At 38.4% G+C, this 17,627-nt stretch overlaps 2 protein-coding genes across 6 annotated transcripts in view; one reads left to right on the forward strand and one right to left on the reverse strand.

The window, feature by feature from the left end:
* LOC143029910 (uncharacterized) overlaps window positions 1-17,627 on the reverse strand; it is a 40,556-nt gene that overhangs the window by 4,562 nt on the left and 18,367 nt on the right. For all 4 annotated transcript variants that reach the window (XM_076193112.1, XM_076193111.1, XM_076193108.1 and 1 more), the window contains exon 2: window positions 16,397-16,554. In XM_076193112.1, coding sequence (XP_076049227.1) covers window positions 16,397-16,554 — 158 coding nt within the window. The remainder of the gene's footprint in view (window positions 1-16,396; window positions 16,555-17,627) is intronic.
* Window positions 46-17,257, forward strand: LOC143029906 (DNA polymerase beta-like). Of its 2 annotated transcripts, XM_076193103.1 has the most exons (8): window positions 2,593-2,918; window positions 4,084-4,224; window positions 8,148-8,347; window positions 8,466-8,626; window positions 8,752-8,874; window positions 11,578-11,740; window positions 14,586-14,775; window positions 16,933-17,257. In XM_076193103.1, the coding sequence occupies exons 2-8, from the start codon at window positions 4,086-4,088 to the stop codon at window positions 17,025-17,027; spliced, it is 1,071 nt and encodes a 356-aa protein (XP_076049218.1). In that variant the 5' UTR covers window positions 2,593-2,918; window positions 4,084-4,085; the 3' UTR covers window positions 17,028-17,257. The 2 variants fall into 2 exon arrangements, 1 of the variants encoding a protein (XP_076049218.1); XR_012966891.1 differs by lacking the exons at window positions 2,593-2,918; window positions 4,084-4,224; window positions 8,466-8,626; ... (2 more) ...; window positions 14,586-14,775; window positions 16,933-17,257 and adding an exon at window positions 46-2,197 and having other exon boundaries at window positions 8,148-8,283.

Below are 17,627 nucleotides of genomic sequence, written 5' to 3' on the forward strand. Positions count from 1 at the left end.
GCCGGACGTAAGAGAAAACTTTATGAGTGCATCAAACGCAAAAAAAAAAAAAAAAAAAAAAAAAATAGAGTAAAATATGGTCAAAACGTATGTAAACAATGGTCGTGCGCAGCATGTGGCTGTCGGGGGGAGGGAGGGTAGGCCCTTTAAAAATGGCGGTACGATAAAAACACTTTACCAGCATCTAGAGCAGGGGTACTCAAACTGGGTTTCGCGAACCCCTGGGGGTTCACAAGAAGATTTCTAGGGGTACTTAGATGGCTGACGAAAAACGTATTTTAAATAGTGGTAGTTGTGAATTACGAAATTCCATGCAAGCAGTGTGTGTTCCTTCAATCTCAGTTCTACGCTGGTGTGTGTGTGTGTGTAATGAAGAGGCGCGCCATATCGTGTCGGTTTACTTTTAAAACAGCAACTGTGTGTCAGATTATTGGGGGTTCGGGAAGATGATCTTATAACTCAAGGGGTACTTAACGAGAAAAAGTTTGAGAACCCCTGATCTAGAGCAAGATCCCTAGTATGTATTTATGCAATAAAACATTTTTTTTTCTTAAATCTGGGGGCGGGGGGTCCCCTTAAGCTTTAAGATTCGTTTAAACATTTAAGCAAGATGCTGTACTGCCATTTATTTTATATTATCTGATTATTTGTTATTATTTGTCTTTATTGTTAATCTAAGTTTAGTAAATAACATTTTCCCAGAGAGTGAGAAATTAGCTATTGTTAAGCCTATTATCAAAGGTGACCTTGATCCTCAGCGTCTGGGCTCATATCGAACTTGACTTTTGTTTCAAAGGTTATTGAGAATGTAATCTTGGATCAGTTATGGACTCATCTAAATGAGATAAACGCAATACCGGATGATCAGTCCGCGTATCGACGGTTGTACTCCACCGAAACTACGCTATGTACTGTGGTGAATGATTTAATAGTAAAGATGGACGAGGGAAAGTGCAGTGTCCTAATTATGCTTGATTTGAGTGCTGCATTCGATACAGTAGTGCATAGCATTCTTTTGGATGATTTGCAGAGTTGCGGTATAGAGGGAAATGCACTGGCTTACTTAGAAAGCTATCTGATGAACAGAACGTATTGTGTACAGATTGGAAAATCCTATTCTAAGAAAAGATCTCTGCAGAGAGGAGTTCCTCAAGGAAGCGTACTTGGTCCTGTTCTTTTCTGTATATACACCATAGGATGATCTGAATTGCTATTGCGGCATGGTGTCAATTTCAAATTGTTTGCGGATGATACCCAATTCTACATGTCTATGTCTGATGTTAATGATGCTGAAGAGATACTGGAAACTGTCTTGTCTGACGTCAAATCATGGATGGATGGAAAACAACTTAAATTGAATCCGAATAAAACTGAGGTGTTGATTGTGGGAAAGAAAATGAGTCTCAGAAGATTAGGTACTAGGAGTCTGCGGATATTGGATAGTACGTTGGATGGAAGAAGTGCTGTTAAGGATTTGGGTGTTCTATTGGATGAAAATCTCTCTTTTGAAGCTCAAATCAATAAAGTGGTGAAAGTTGCTGGATATCATTTGAGGAATATTGGTTTTGTGAGAAAATATTTGGATGAGGATACTGTAAAGATGCTTCTTCATAATTATGTTATAAGTAGACTAGATTATTGCAACTCTCTTTACTTTGGCTTACCAAAATATCGGCTTCGGAAACTACAGTATGTTATGAACAGAGCTGTGAGATTACTCAGAGGTCTTGCACCTCGTGAGAGAGTAACTCCAGTACTCATGGAATTACACTGGCTACCAATAAAGGCGCGGATAGTTTTCAAGATATGTCTTCTGACTTTTCGAGCCTTGAAATATGGAAAACCAGAATATCTAAGGAGTCTTCTCAACGATTTTCAAGTGGATACTACTATGGGGCTTCGGCATAGTGATGAACAATATAGGTTGAATGAGCCAAGAAGTAATTTGGTAATGGGTTTTCGAGCGTTTGAAAGATGTGCGCCAAGACTTTTTAATGAGCTACCACTAAATGTCAAAATGATTAGAAACTGTGCCATTTTCAAGAAAAATTTGAAGACACATTTGTTCACCGAGTGTTATGACATGGATGATTTGTGTATTAGAAGTGACTATAGTGTTTGATAACATCAATGGAGGCCCTGCAGAGCACCGATGCTGGTGGAGCGGGGCCTAGAACTCCCAAATAACAAGTAACAAGTAAGTAGTTTGCTTGATTTCCATTTATTATTATTTATTTGTCAATTTATTATTTACTATTTACCTGTTTGTTTATCAGGTTTATTTTATTCATTATTTATATTATATATATATTTTTTTATTTTATCTATTTTTTTCATTTATATATTTTTTCGCATCCGGCCTAGTTATGGACCAAAATGTCTCCTGTCGGCATGCTCCGCCTTTGTAATAATTTGTAATGTCTCCTATGGGGCTACAGAAAGGATGTTTAATTCTATTCCTGTCTCGTTTTTATCGCTTTATACGACTCATGTGGGAAAACTCGGTGGCAGTATTTTTTCTCCCCTATCACAGGATATTCTTTTCTAGGTGTATTCGTACAGGTTTCCTAGGATTATTTTCTTTCATATATCGTCTCAACTTAAATTTACACAATAGTGTGGCTTGATAACGTGGCACAACATGTACAGTACTGCTTATGTCGAATCGCAACAAGTTTGTTTGTAAATAAACACGTTTGTCAATAACACGACAGGAGCGGGAGCTACGCAGATTCACCTTTCACGGAACAACACAAGGTCTTTCACGACGAAAATAGACCTTCATTAATCGGGCATACATATAATATTTAGGCCAATATGTCTTGTAGTAGCTGTTGATTCAGTGTGATGTAACGGGGCTATTGTCACTTGCATCTGGGTTCAACTAGTGTTGTCAACACAGAACAATAAGTAATTCGACATGGGTAGGTAGGTCAAACACCACCAGAGGCGCCATCGTCGATGACGATCACAATAGCGCGTCATTTTATGCGCACGCCATTCAAACGGCCAAATTTATATACCGCGGGAAAGTTAATTAATAAAAATGTTGTGCGAGTGTATTTACTACGATCGTAGTAAATTTCAAACATTCACATCATCAGTTACATGTCGGTCAATAAAAACATAAGATAAACATGGCGGCCTGCATTCAGCAGTAAATCGAAAATTGGCATATGTTTCAACGTAAAAGATGAGCTAACATATTTACGGTTGTGGCAACTGACCATAATAAAGAAAAACTACTAGTATCGCGGATTATTCTAATACCAAAATAAAGGCAGCGTGTTACGGTAGAGCTGAGAAATCGCAGGTATTAATTAGTTTTTTTTTTCTATCGGGTCGGATTATCGGATAACAACATCAACATCCATCCCGCCATCTTATCAAACTTCACTCTATTAAGTTTCTTACTATTATGTTATTAGCGTAATAGACTTATAGTTGAATTATTTGAACTATTTTCTTTAAAATGTGTGATTTTCATGTAATTTGATCAAAGAGAAGTTACGTTTTTATCCTCCGTAATATTACGGACCACACCACAGCTACGATTCGTCCTGCCCGCTATCTATGATCACTGGTGGTATGGATCAAACTACACTATTAAGTTTGTTACTATTGTGTTATTAGTGTAATAGCTTGCATATAGTTGAATTATTCAAACTATTTTCTTTAAAATGTGTGATTTTCATGTAATTTGAAGGTATTCGTAGCTGTGGTGGGTAATTTTGCAGAGGATAAAAACGTAATTCTATGATCAAGTTACATGGAAATCACACATCTTAAAGAAAATATGTCAAATAATGCAACCATATGCTAAATTTTTATATAAAATTGTGCCTGTCAGCAAAAACCGTCATTGTTTACGTTCGATCGGCGATTCGTCAGACCGCACGTTTCGGCCCGATTTCCGGGGAGAAAATAGGCCCGATTTAATTCCATTCAAAATGCAATATCTCGAGAACAAGGACAGCTAGATGGATAATTCAAATTGCATTATACTCATAGCGACTTTTTGCATCCCATGAGAACTACTTCAGCTCAAATATCATGAATTCCATTTTCATGTTGACCTAGCTAACATGGGTAAATATGAAAAACAATCCGGGGCTGATACTTCGAAAAACTCTGAAGGTGATGGAAACGAAAATCGTGGTGAGAAAAGAAAGGCTCCGTCCTCGGAAGGCAATCCCAATGCTGACTTCTGCGATTTCCTAATAGGTAAGATCTTGTAGTTGTAATAATGTTGTATGGATTGTGATGCAGCACAGTCGGCACACATAATAACGTTGTCCAACCACTTTGCACTGTGTTTTTGTGCTGGTCCCACTACATTGTGATTCACCATTGTCTAGGATCATGTGTTGGTCTTGTGATTGACAGCTGGCAATTGAGATCATTAAAGTTCAGAGCACATATATGTCCGATCAGTGGTTAATGCTATGCTATGACCTTACACTGTCCCCCCAAGATTTAGAATGCTGGCTCATAGCACATTGTATGATTGATGTAAATTGGTAAATTTATAGAAGTGCACACCAGTGTGATATAGCAATAGGATATGTAAGTATTAATTTTGTAAATTTGTAAATTATAATGTGTAGCATAATTTTTGTGGTAAATATGTAAGAAAGCTATAGGAAAAGGAAAGGATGTTTTTTGGGCTTTTATGAATCTGGAAAAGGCTTATGACAGGGTAGACAGGAAGGCACTGTGGGAGGTTTTCCAGATGTATGGGATAGGAGGAAAGCTAGAGGAGTCAAGAGCTTTTATGAGAGTTACAAAGTAGTAGACCTTGTGTAAGGATTAGAAATGGAGAAAGTGAGTGGTTCAAGGTAAAGGTGGGACTTTGTCAGAGATGTGTTATGTCACCCTGGCTGTTCAATTTATACATGGATGGAGTGGTGCAAGAAGTGAATGCAAGGATGGTGGGTCAGGGATTGGAGATGGTTAAAGAAAATGGAGAAAAGTGGGAGATAAGCCAGTTGTTGTTTGCTGATGACACTGCACTAGTAGCAGGATCAGAGGAGGGATTGAGGAAGTTAGTGACAGAGTTTGGGAAGGTGTGTGAAAGAAGGAAGTTGAAGATAAATGTGGGTAAAAGTATTGTGATGAGATGTACAAGGGGAGAGAGTGGCAGCAGGCTGGAAGTGAATATTGAGGGAGAGAGACTGGAGGAAGTGGATAGTTTTAGATACTTGGGTGTGAATGTGACAGGAAAAGGGGGGGTGGAGGTAGAATGTAGATTGAGAGAAGGTGAGTAAATGCCTTGGTGGATTAAAAGTGTAATGAGAAATAGACATTTGGGAATGGATGCTAAGAGGAGAGTGTATGAAGGAGTGATTGTGCCAACAGCACTGTATGGGGCAGAAACATAGAGCATAAGAGAGGAAGAGAGAAGGAGTTTGAACGTGTTTGAGATGAAATGCCTGAGAAGTATGATAGGGGTTACTAGGCTAGATAGATTGAGAAGTGAGGAGGAGAGCAGGGGTGGAAAGGGAGTTGAGAGATAGGGTTGATGAAAGAGTATTAGGATGGTTTGGACACATGGAAAGAATGAGTGAAGAAATATTAGTAAAAGAGGTGTGGAAGGCAGAGGTGGAAGAAGTGAACATGAGGAGGCATCCTAGGATGAGATAGATGGATGGGGTAAAAGGGGTTTTGGGAAAGAGGGGAATGTCTGTTGAGGAAGGATGGAAGAGGACAGAAGATAGGGGTGAATGGAGAAGGGTTGTGTATGGATGATGCTGTGATGTATAAGGGGTAGTGGGTGGGGGATGGGGGGGGGTGAGGGAGTATGTATGAGAAATAAATTGATGCAGACCAAAGGGATTTCTCCCCGTCTTCTCCTTTTCTGCATGAGGGGATGGAGAGGGGGGGTTGCTGAATTAATGATGTGGCCTTGTTGTGGATGTGCTGTGTCTTGCGGCACTGCTTCTGACCCAGGGCAGTGGACAAGATGCAGGGATGACCCGTCATCCAGGAAGTGCCAAGATAAGAGAGTAGAGGGGAGTGGAGTGTGTAGGGGATAGAATGGGTGGGAGTGGTTTCTATGCCTTGTCTTTTGGCTACCTCCTGTGTAAGGGGGAGAAAAAGCCTTTGGTATATATATGTATGTATACATCAATGTAATATTTGTTTTTCTTGTTAGAAATCAATGGAAAAAGTTGCTAGAAGTGATACACAAACATATGTTGCTACTTCAATTGCTTGAAATGCCATCTTTGTTTTGGTAGATGTGGAGGTTGAAGAAATTAAAGTATGATAAATTCTTCTATTTTAACCTAAAATACCTACCTACCTACCGAACCTAACCCACATTTAGTAATGCAGTACCTGCAATTCTAGAGGTTATCAGGGTTGTCATCGTCTTCAACCTTCGAATTTATCAAAACAAAGATTGCATTTAAAGGAGTTGACACGACTTTGTTCATTTGTGTATAGCTGTTAACAATGTTTTCTGTTATTGATTTCTGCCACAAAAATGTATATAATGTTGATGTATTATAATTCACAAAATCAATATTTAATTTTCTAATGCTATGTTATGTAGTTGTGCAATTCTAAAATAATACCTTGGGTGGCAGGGAAATTTGGACTGCTGGAATAGTGCTTGTGAATGCTTCCACTGCACCATCAAACTGTGTATATGCATATGGGAATGAGTGAGACCAATTCCTGAAACTAACATGCATATGATGGTGAGATAAATTCCTAACTAAATTTGTCCAACCCAACTTTTAAGCAGTAAGGTAGGCAGGTTAAGATGGGAATTGCTCTCAGATGTCATTGTGGCACAGTACCAGCACAAAAGCATCACAGAGTTGGAGGATCACTCTAAAAACTTGTGCCAAACAGTCAAATCAGGGGTGCAAATTTTCATTTTACAATTTAATATTCCTTTTAAATCAAATACTTCTCATTTCATCATAAAAACTCGAGATATAATTTGTAATAATTTCCTGTAGAAAGTAGTTCCATTAGAAATAGATCTTATAGGGGGAAAAAAATGCATGAAAATGTATGGCACCCCTTTAGCTGAATTGAAATCATCTGGTGTTGGCGAGAATAAAAGCTGCAAAGAGCATTGCTGTATCAAAGAAATTAAGAAATAGTTTTTTAATGGTAGGTATTAGGTTACCAGGTATTGTAATACCATAGATATTTTATTTTTAGGATTTAAAACTTGAGGTTGTAATTTTTTCTAGTATTTTTATTGGGCAAGATGAATAATCATGTAGTTTTCAAACACAATGCTGTCAGTAGAATTTTTTCATTTTTCGAGTTGCAGTCTTCACAGGGTTTAATCCCTTTCATACAATGACACCTACAAAGATGTCATGAGGCACAAGTTCTATGAGGATGCTGGCATTAACATCTTGATTATATTTATTTTGTAGTTGTAGCTGAGTGACCTCCATATTCCGTAAACTGGCTTGATAATTTTTTCTGTGGTTATTAATATTCAGAGTGAAAGAGAACGAGTAATAGAGCTGTAAGTCTACATTTTATAATACGAGTATTGTGATACATCATCGAATCATTGTACATCAGGCAGCTGATGCTGCCTGTGTGAATTTAACTTGTATTGAAGAGGTTGAGCAGGAAGGTGTGAAAGGAATTTGTATGATGGAAATGGTGTAGAATTTTTGTCTTCCACACCTAGTCACCATACTTTATGGATAATGATTGATTGGATGGAAAGAAGAAAAAATATATATATAATAATAAAATAAATAAGAACAAATAAATAAATACAAGGGTTGTAATTGTCTGCTTTATTCATGTAATCAATTTCTTTATTATCTGATAATATTAGTTTTGGAGTGTAGGATTATTGAACCTATTATCATCTAAGAGCATTTTTCACAGGCTAAGGTACCTAAGTCTCTTAATCCAACATTTGCAAACTGCCACTTGTGCAGATGTTTGGTCCCAGGACATAAACCCACTTCAGGATTAGGTAGGGTTTTATATCCTGGGCCAATGTGGGGATGTGGGTTTCCAATCACTGAAAACTGAGTCAACAAGGTGCCATAGTATGCTTTATGGGGAATATATATATATATATATATATATATATATATATATATATATATATATATATATATATATATATAATGTCACTGTTATTTCTGTTACAGAATTAGCCGAGTATGAGAGAAATGTGAACCGAAACATACACAAGTACAATGCTTACCGCAATGCTGCTTCAGTTTTGGCACAGCACCCAAAACGTGTCACTAGTGGGGATGAAGCAAGGAAGCTGAAAGGTGTTGGTGATAAGATTGCAAAAAAGATTGATGAATTTATAAAAACTGGGAAACTAGAAAAACTAGAAAAGGTAAATTGATCATTTTTCCCATTACATCTACTATATGTGTACTGTCCATATTTTATATGAATATTTATTATTTTTATATGAAAAGAAAGTGTATATATACTGTAGAATATTTCTTCAGATACGAGTAGATGACTCGAGCAATGCTATAAACTTGCTCACAAGAGTTACAGGAATTGGGCCAGCTAAAGCAAGAGAGTTATTTGATAGTGGAATTACAACATTAGAAGATCTTCAAAAGAATAAAGGCAAACTAAACCATCATCAACTCATTGGGCTAAAGTATGAGAAATATTGTACTGTTGATATGATGTATAGTTACTAGTTTCAGATTTATCTTGGTGATTAAAAGTGGTCAAATTTTTTGCATAGTACAGGTTGTTCTCATAGTTTGTTCCTATTTGCAGGCACTTTGATGAGTTTGAGAAGAGAATACCAAGAGAAGAAATCCAGGAAATTGAATCAAAACTGAAATCTATGATTATAGATATAGATAGCTCATATATTCTCACAATATGTGGAAGTTATAGGTAAATAGAAGAAAATGTTTTCAATATGATAACTACATTTAATGTTATATATGTGTTTTGTATATATATATATATATATATATATATATATATATATATATATATACATATATACATATATACAGTCGTACCTCGGTACTCGACCATAATCCGTTCTGAGGTGGTGGTCGAGCACCGATTTGTTCGAACACCGAAACCAATTTTCCCCTTATCACTGTCTTTCTTTGGACCCATTATTAAGGGCTAGAGCAACACGAAAAAGTTTAAATCTGGGAAGAAATACTCGAACAAACTGCGTACGTCTTACTCCGCTGGCGGTCTGAGTCGAACTGACGCTTACCCGCTGTTCGAGCTAGTCGAGTACCGAAAATCTGTTCGAGGTCCGATGCATTTTCTACTCGAATTTTTTGGTCGAGTATAGAGGCGGTCGAGTACCGAGATACGACTGTATATATACACACACACATACCAAAGGGCCTATTTTTTCTCCTTAATGGGGAGTGGGGGCAAATTAAAGCATGTACCCATCCCATAGCCATACAGAACCCATTCATTGCCCCCTCCTATCTTAGCACCTTGTGGATGGAAGGCCTTCCCTGTTTCCAGCTGAACCTCTTGGGTCATAGGCAATACAGTGAGACACAGCATGAACCACTGGTTCATTATATAGTAATCCCTCCACCTCAGATCACCAAAGTCAAAGCATAACATGTAACTACAGAGTAGCTACTAAGAACACCCAAACTTACTTATACATATACCTATGCATTTATTTATGTATTTTATTTGTTATTTACATTATCATAGTTTTTATTTATTAATTTATTATTATTTTGATTTTTTTTTCGCATCAGACCTAGATATGGACCAAAAGGTCTCCTGTCGGTATGCTCCGCCTTTGTAAGCCAAAATAAAATGGAAACATCCCTGTAGAAATCATTAGTGAAACTGCTATTTCCAGACACCCATGATTCAAAGAAACATCCACCAGTAAAACTGAATGGCCAACTCCTCCCATTACATAACACAATCTCATTCAACTGACCACAAAAAAGAGAGAGAGCATACTACTCAAATAATTCTTTAAATTCTTGTCTTTTTCTCTTTTCTTTCACCACTGCCTTTACCTCTTCCTTTCCTCATTCCATACACCATCTTTGTGCACTTGAGCACTTTCCTAAAAAGTATCTTCTCTTTCTGTACTCCCACTTTTGTCATTCACTACATTCCATACCTCTCTCACCTTTGCTTAGTATTCCTTTCTCCTCATTTAACTTGCTCTCTTCTAGTGCCTTTCTGCCTCCCTTTTCTTATTTCCCCAATTTATCTCCATTCTCAATTTCCCGTCCACTAAATGATCTGACATTCCACTGTTCTCTCCTCAGAACACATTCACATCCAGAATTCTTTTCCAGTCCTTTCAGGCACCACTATACAATCCATTATTACCCTCTTGACTACACTCTCATCAGCCACCCTGGCCCACAAATTTTTATGTTTATCTTTCTTCTTAGACCCTCTTCGCTGTAATTTTTTTCCTTTTCAGTATGCATTGCCAACATTTCTCCACCATCATACCTCCTCACTGCACCATCTAGTGCATGCTTTTCATTGTGGGGTGTATGCCCCACAGGTGGGCAGTTCTATTTTTCAGGTGGGTAATATGGTTTTTAAGGGGGCAATGGAGAGCAACTGAGGAAGTCTGGGTCAAATTATTTTATTATTATTTTATTCAATTTTTTTCCAGTGATGCTTTCTTGTTTTAAAGTGGTTTCAAAGCAAGGCTTTATGCTTTTCCAGCTGTAGGGAAGTTTATTTTTCAAATGATAAGAATTGTATATCATCACATGGGGGACATCAGGATTTTAAAGGTGATTAGGTGGTGCATAATGGCCAAAAAAGAGTTGAGAACCACTGATCTAGTGGCTCATCTCCTAATCTAACATTAAGATCACCTAACATTCCTCCATAAACTCTCCACACTCATTTCAATCACTCCAAAAATCTTCTCACTCCTTAATTTTCCATCAAGGCCATATGTACTCATGAGTGCCCATATCTCCCATCTCATTTGCCCACATTAACTTGATAGCACTCTCCTCCACTCCACAAATTTACACATCTCATTACTTATTAACAGTGCTACTCCTCTCCCTCTTCCTCTTACCACTCCTGATACCCTACCTGGTACTTTCCCAAATTCTTAACAATTTTCCCTTTCAGTTTTGTTCCATTCAGTGCTAACACATCCATATTTTTTCTCACAAAGATGATGCAAATCTCTTCCCTTTTGTGCTCACCAGTACCACATCCATGCACATTCAGTGACCCAATTAATAAAGTACTGTTTGGAGTCCTCCCTCTAGACTCTGTACATATGCATACCAAAGGCTTTTTTCCCCTACACAGGGGGGTAGCCAAAATGAAAAAGGCATAGAAACCACTCCCGCCCATTCCATTTCCTATATATTCCACTCCCCTCCCTCCCTCTAGACTCTGTAAAATATAGAAAGGAAGATCTCTAGTCTTTTCACTCTGTCCCATTTCATTGCTGTCTTTGACATTATGATATGTTGACAACATTCTTTCCCCCAACCACACTTTTGTAACATATCCTAAATTACATGGGAGTGTACCCTTTATTCTCTTCTAGTATTCTTTTCTTATTCTATTGATTAATTTATTTTACTTTTTTTCTTACAGACGTGGGAATAAAACAAGTGGTGATATTGATGTACTTCTGACCCATCCTGATGTGACCTCTGAAACTAAAAAGAAACCACATCTTCTTCAGAAGGTTGTTGAAGCCCTGAAGTCTAAAAACTTTGTTACAGACACTCTCTCCTTGGGTGATGCAAAATTCATGGTAAGATTTCAGGTTTTTTACAACTTTGTCCAGGCTCTTGATAGGTGCCTCCATTGTAGGTCAATGGGACTTTTCATATTTGAAGATTAGATATTCTTGTTCATCTTTGTTGGGGATATTCATTTCATGAAGACATGATGCTTGTTTGTCCTTCTTAAAACTCCTATCATGAAAATCAGCTTTATTTTATATTCAGCATTGATCTGAGTTTTTAATTTAATTGTGATTTTTTTGGGGGAATGGATGCTAAGAGGAGACTATATGAAGGAGTGATTGTGCCAACAGCACTGTATGGGGCAGAAACATGGAACATAAGAGAGGAAGAGAGAAGGAGTTTGAATGTGTTTGAGATGGTGTCTGAGAAGTATGATGGGGGTTACTAGGCTAGATAGAGTGAGAAACGAGGAGGTGAGGAGGAGAACAGGGGTAGAAAGGGAGTTGGGAGATAGGGTTGATGAAAGAGTATTGGGATGGTTTGGACACATGGAAAGAATGAGTGAAGAAAGACTAGTAAAAGAGGTATGGAAGGCAGATGTGGAGGGAGTGAACATGAGGGGACGTCCTAGGATGAGGTGGATGGATGGGGTGAAGGGGGCTTTGGGGAAGAGGGGAATGTCTGTTGAGGAAGGACGGGAGAGGACAGAAGACGGGTGAATGGAGAATGGTTGTATATGGAGGATGTTGTGATGCATGAGGTGGAATGGGCAGGGGGGATGGGGGATGAGGTAGTATGTGTGAGCAAAATTTGACGCAGCCCAAAGGGATTTCTCCCTGTCTTCTCCTTTTATGCATGGGGGGACGGAGAGGGGGGGTCGCCGATTTAATGAAGCGGCCTTGCTGTGGATGTGCTGTGTCTTGCGACACTGCTTCTGACCCAGGCCAGTGGACAAGGTGCAGGGATGACCTGTCATCCAGGAGGTGCTAAGATAAGAGGGAGGGTGGAGGGGTGTGGAGTGTATTTAGGGATGGAATGGGTGGGAATGATTTTATGCCTTTTCCTTTTTGGCTACCTCCCTTGTAAGGGGGAAAAAGCCTTGGTATATATATGTATGTATGTATGTGATGTTTAATTTCAGTCTTTGAATCTTTGCATGTTTATTGATATGTGAAGATACTAAGATTGGTGTATGTGTGTGATTCACCATGGTCTTGGATCATGTGTTGGACTTGTGATCAACAGCTATTTCCCTCCTGGATGTGAGTTCAGAGCTCGTGTATGGCCCAATCTATGGGTAATGGTGTGACTTTACACTCACACACACCCAGCTCCTTGTTCACCAGAGTTGAAGTGCCAGCTTGCAGTGCAGTGGTGCTGAAATTTTCAGTTGTGGGCAGGACTCATTCTCGGATTGTTGAAAGAGCTGTTGAGAGTGGTACCACTGCACTGTCAAGCCAATGTGTGTGTGTGTATTCATACATATACCAAAGACCTTTTCTTCCTTATAAGGAGGTGGCTGAGTCAAACCATACACCAATCCTACATCCATTCATTGTCCATCCCAACCTCATGTATTCAAGATCATCTCTGTTCCCTATCATATGGCATGGGTGGAAGGTAATGCAGAGAGATGACACGTCCACAACAGGGACTAACAGCCAGAGCTGGTTTACTCCCACTGCTTCATTATATAGTGACTTCCTCTTTCAAACACTCAAAGAAAATACATAGCAGACAAGGAGAACATCCCTTCAGGCCATATCATTTTAGTGACAATTTAAAACCACTCTCCATTCACATATATCTTTTGCACTTTCTCTTCCTTGCATCCTGTGCCCCCTTCATCCCATCCATCCACCTCATTCTTGGACTCTCACAAGATCACTCCATGCACTTCTGCTTTCTACAGTTTTCTGGCCTTGCCTTAATTATTCTTTTCGTATGTCCAGACCAACTCACTCATTATTCTTTTGTTTGGAAACTTATATATATATATATATATATATATATATATATATATATATATATATCACATTTAACTTCTACTATCCCTCTATTCTGTAGCCTTTCATAAATCTCCTGTATCACTTTTCTTGGTGTGACGTTCTCAAAAATAGAAGTGCTGGGTATTGCTAACAGGATATGGAAGACCGACATCAGAGAGAATCTTCTCCCTGTTGCTCATCCTCAGAACCTATCAGAGCCCTCACTGTCATCTGGATGTGCAGTCCTAAGGGGCTGACACTCATTTCCTGGACCAAGTCTGAGATCTATATCAGCTTTGACTGTATTTCATCCACCTTTTCACATAGGAGAGCTGACAGCCAGTTGGTATTCCCCTTTTCCAATTTCTATAAGTTGGTGACATAAGAGTCTTTTCTTAAATTTTGGTGTGTAACAGGTTAGCATAAATCATAGTCACTTAAATTCTGTTATCCATTCTCTCTGTTGCCCTCCTATGTCAATTTTACCACTTCTATGACACCACCTCCTCATTTTTGTTTGATACGATAGGTAGGCCAGGGGTTGGAGTCAGTAAGAATACTGCCCATGTAATCCTAGCATATTGTAAGAGTTGTACTCCAAGGGATAGGCTAGTAACCTTGCCTTCTGAATCCTGGTTAAAGAAATACACAGGGGAAGGATCAAGAGGATGATACTTTGGTGGCCTGGGCAACTGCTAGAAGATCCTCAGTCCTTTCTTCCATATATAGACAACTTGCCTTTCATTTAGTAGTACATAAGTTGAAAAAGCACTTCTTTCACCTTTAGATTAAGACATTTTATTTTTTTATTTATTTTTTTGTATAATTTATGCATCAGTTAGCAATAATTTAATTATGCTGTTTTGCAATGTCTCCCTTTTTTTCTTGGCTGCAAATTAACATCATTGAACTTTGTTTTCAGGGCGTGTGCCAACTTGATGAAGATCATCTGCATAGAAGATTAGACATTAGATTGATACCAAAGGACCAGTACTACTGTGGAGTCTTGTATTTTACTGGCTCTGATTTGTTCAACAAGGACATGCGGACACATGCACTTGAAATGGGATTTACTCTCAATGAATATAGCATCAGGCCAGTTGGAAGCACAGGTTTGTTATCAATGCTGTAGAATTGGTGTCTGGATAATACAATTATTTTTGTCTCAGTATAAGACATTCATTTGCATCAGTCTTGATACTACCAAGACCAAAGAATTGCTCCTATGAGAGGGATGTCAGAGAGAAACATCAGCTAGTCATCTCCTGGCTGCCCATCTTCAGACCCTGTCAACTTCCTCAGAGGTGCAGTCCTGAATGGGCTAATACCTGGTCTTTGGACTAATCTCAGGATCTTCCTATATCAGCTTTGACTGTATTTCCTCCTTTAAATACAGGGAAAGCCAACAACTGGTGACTGCTACCCCTTTCTGTTACTTCCAGTTTGACATGGAAACAGTCCCTCACTAATACAACATAAATATCAGTCCAAAGTTTCTGCCAAGAGAGGTCTTTGGGAGGGCCCGATGATTGTTGTCTGCTGTTATGGGGCTGCAGGGTTTTCAGTCACTGCTTCTGACCCAGCAGAAGGAGGTGCTAAGATGGGAGGGAGGGTGGAGGGGTGTGGAGTGTTTTCGGGGATGGAATGGGTGGGAATGATTTTATGCCTTGTCCTTTTTAGCTACCTCCCTGGTAAGGGGGAAAAAGCCTTGGTATATGTATGTATGTATGTATGCTTCTGACCCAGGGCAGTGGACAGGATACAGGGATGACCCGTCATCCAGGAGGTGCCAAGATAAGAGGGAGGGAGGAGGGTGGAGGGGAGTGGAATATATAGGAAATGGAATGGGTGGGAATGGTTTCTATGCCTTTTTCTTTTTGGCTACCCCCCGTGTAGGGGGAAAAAGCCTTTGGTATATGTATGAAAGTTGAGGCAAGAATCAGATTGATTGAAATTACCCTATCCATCCTTTTATATCATACTAATTTCCAGCCATTGAAGCATGGAAGAGGAGTCATGAGCTTATGAAAAAAAAGACTATGTATCTGAAGTATATCAGAAAACACAGTTATCAAGCTGTGGAACAACCTAAAAGGGGAGGAGCCCAATCTGAAACTATGAAAAATATATAACAAATTCAAGGCTAAGTATGATAAATGGGAACAAAGAAAATGGACCTCATGAGACTAGATCCTTTTCTGTACATTACAGTTAGGTAGATATGTATACAGATCATAAAACACACTTCTAAATTCACCAGACTCTCCCAAAAATCAACCCATCAGAAATATAACTCCCTAGACAAGCAAGAACAGCACTTGTATGCCTACATTCAGGTGACCACAGCTCTTGGGTAACCAGCAACAGCCACTAGGGTGGCCCACAAGCCACTCAAGGAAGAAATATTGTATTGTTTTTTGGGTATGGCTAAGGTAGAGCAGTATAGGATAAGTTGTTTAGTGTCATCTGTGTGATGGTTGTATCTAGGGTATTTTATTCCTGTAGCAAGGCCAGTTCTGTATTGGTACTGTTTTTGTGTTGGATCATATCTTGAGCAAAGTCATGTTAGTTTGGTTCTTGCTTCTCTTGGGAATTATCTTTCCTGCAAGAATCGGGGCAAGATTAATTGATTAAGCATTTAATATGCACAGAATAGGTGTGGTAATATTGATGATACAATGAACCTTTTAGAAAAAAGTTTAATAAGGCATGGGGTAATATTTAGTAACATACCTAAAAGCTTCTTCTCCCATATAAGGGAGGGTTGCCATATAATGAATTGGTGGAGGTAAACCATCTTCAGCTGTTGGGTTCTGCTTTGGAGGTGCTGTGTCTTGCTTCTGATCCAGGCAGTGGGCAGGGGGCAGGGATGCTCCTTCATCCACAAGGAGCTAAGATAAAAGGGGAAACAATTGGATGTGGGATGGGTGGAGGGTGGGTGCATGCATTGGCTAACTATCTGAATGCATAGGATAATGAATCTATAGAGTAGAACTCCTACATTCTGCCATGGGCAAATTTCTGGCACTGTATGTCAGCCATATTTTATTGGTGGGGAATTATAATGATCTAAAGGAATGAGTTAGGCAAAATTAAGACTGATGCAAATGGATACCTTTATTTTTTTGTATGTACAAAAACAAGAATAAGCAGGAACTGTTAAGCAATAAAAATGCATAGCTTTTGTTGGATTTTGAATAGCCATCTTAAAATCCAAATTTCTTGTTCCATTGCAAATTCTCAGGTTAATTTGTCATTTCATTTTGCAGGAGTACCAGGAGAAAGCCTTCCAGTAGAAAGTGAAAAGGACATATTTGATTACATCGACTACCCATACAAAGAGCCCCATGAAAGGAGTATGTAACAGGAAGTAGTTACTGATACATAAATGTCCAAACAGAAGTCTGACTAGAGGAAAATTTTTATAACCAAAATTAATTGAGCACGAAAGGTACATCATAAACATAAATTTTAAGTTCATCAAGATTCTTTTTTTTTTTCAGCCATTACCAATTCTGCACTTCATGTATTAGTAAATATTTTATCATTTATACATATTAACAATTAAAGGCAGTAGTTTATGAAAGTGTTTTAATACAGACAACCTTTGTAGATGCTGATAGTATGTAAAAACATATACTCTTAATCCACATGAAGAAATACAGCTCAAAATTCAAACCTGAGCCCATTTTCTAATTAAAAAGATAAATGAAAAAAGTGAAAAAACTTATCAGATAAAGGAAATAAACAGTTACAACACAATAATGACATGTAAAAGAAAGCTGGGAAAGATATACATTATCTTTAAAAGAGGGTATGATAAAACAAATGAAAATTGCTTAAACTGCTTGTGTGGGGTGGGATTTATTAATCTATTTACTCTTCATGGTTTTTATTGTACTCCACATTTGTTTGTTGTTTTCCTATCAACAGCTTTTGGTTGTTTTACCCATTTTCTTTCTTT

This window comes from Oratosquilla oratoria, chromosome 11 (genome assembly GCF_046742065.1).
Source record: "Oratosquilla oratoria isolate Oo_2021 chromosome 11, ASM4674206v1, whole genome shotgun sequence".
Lineage (NCBI taxonomy): Eukaryota > Metazoa > Arthropoda > Malacostraca > Stomatopoda > Squillidae > Oratosquilla > Oratosquilla oratoria.

Bases quoted from the DNA above. Each gene is read 5' to 3' on its own strand.
- LOC143029906 (XM_076193103.1), top strand. From the start codon at position 4,086: ATGGGTAAATATGAAAAACAATCCGGGGCTGATACTTCGAAAAACTCT. The intron at 8,348-8,465 runs GTAAATTGATCA...ATATTTCTTCAG, and splicing joins AACTAGAAAAACTAGAAAAG to ATACGAGTAGATGACTCGAG. The intron at 8,627-8,751 runs GTATGAGAAATA...TCCTATTTGCAG, and splicing joins CATCAACTCATTGGGCTAAA to GCACTTTGATGAGTTTGAGA.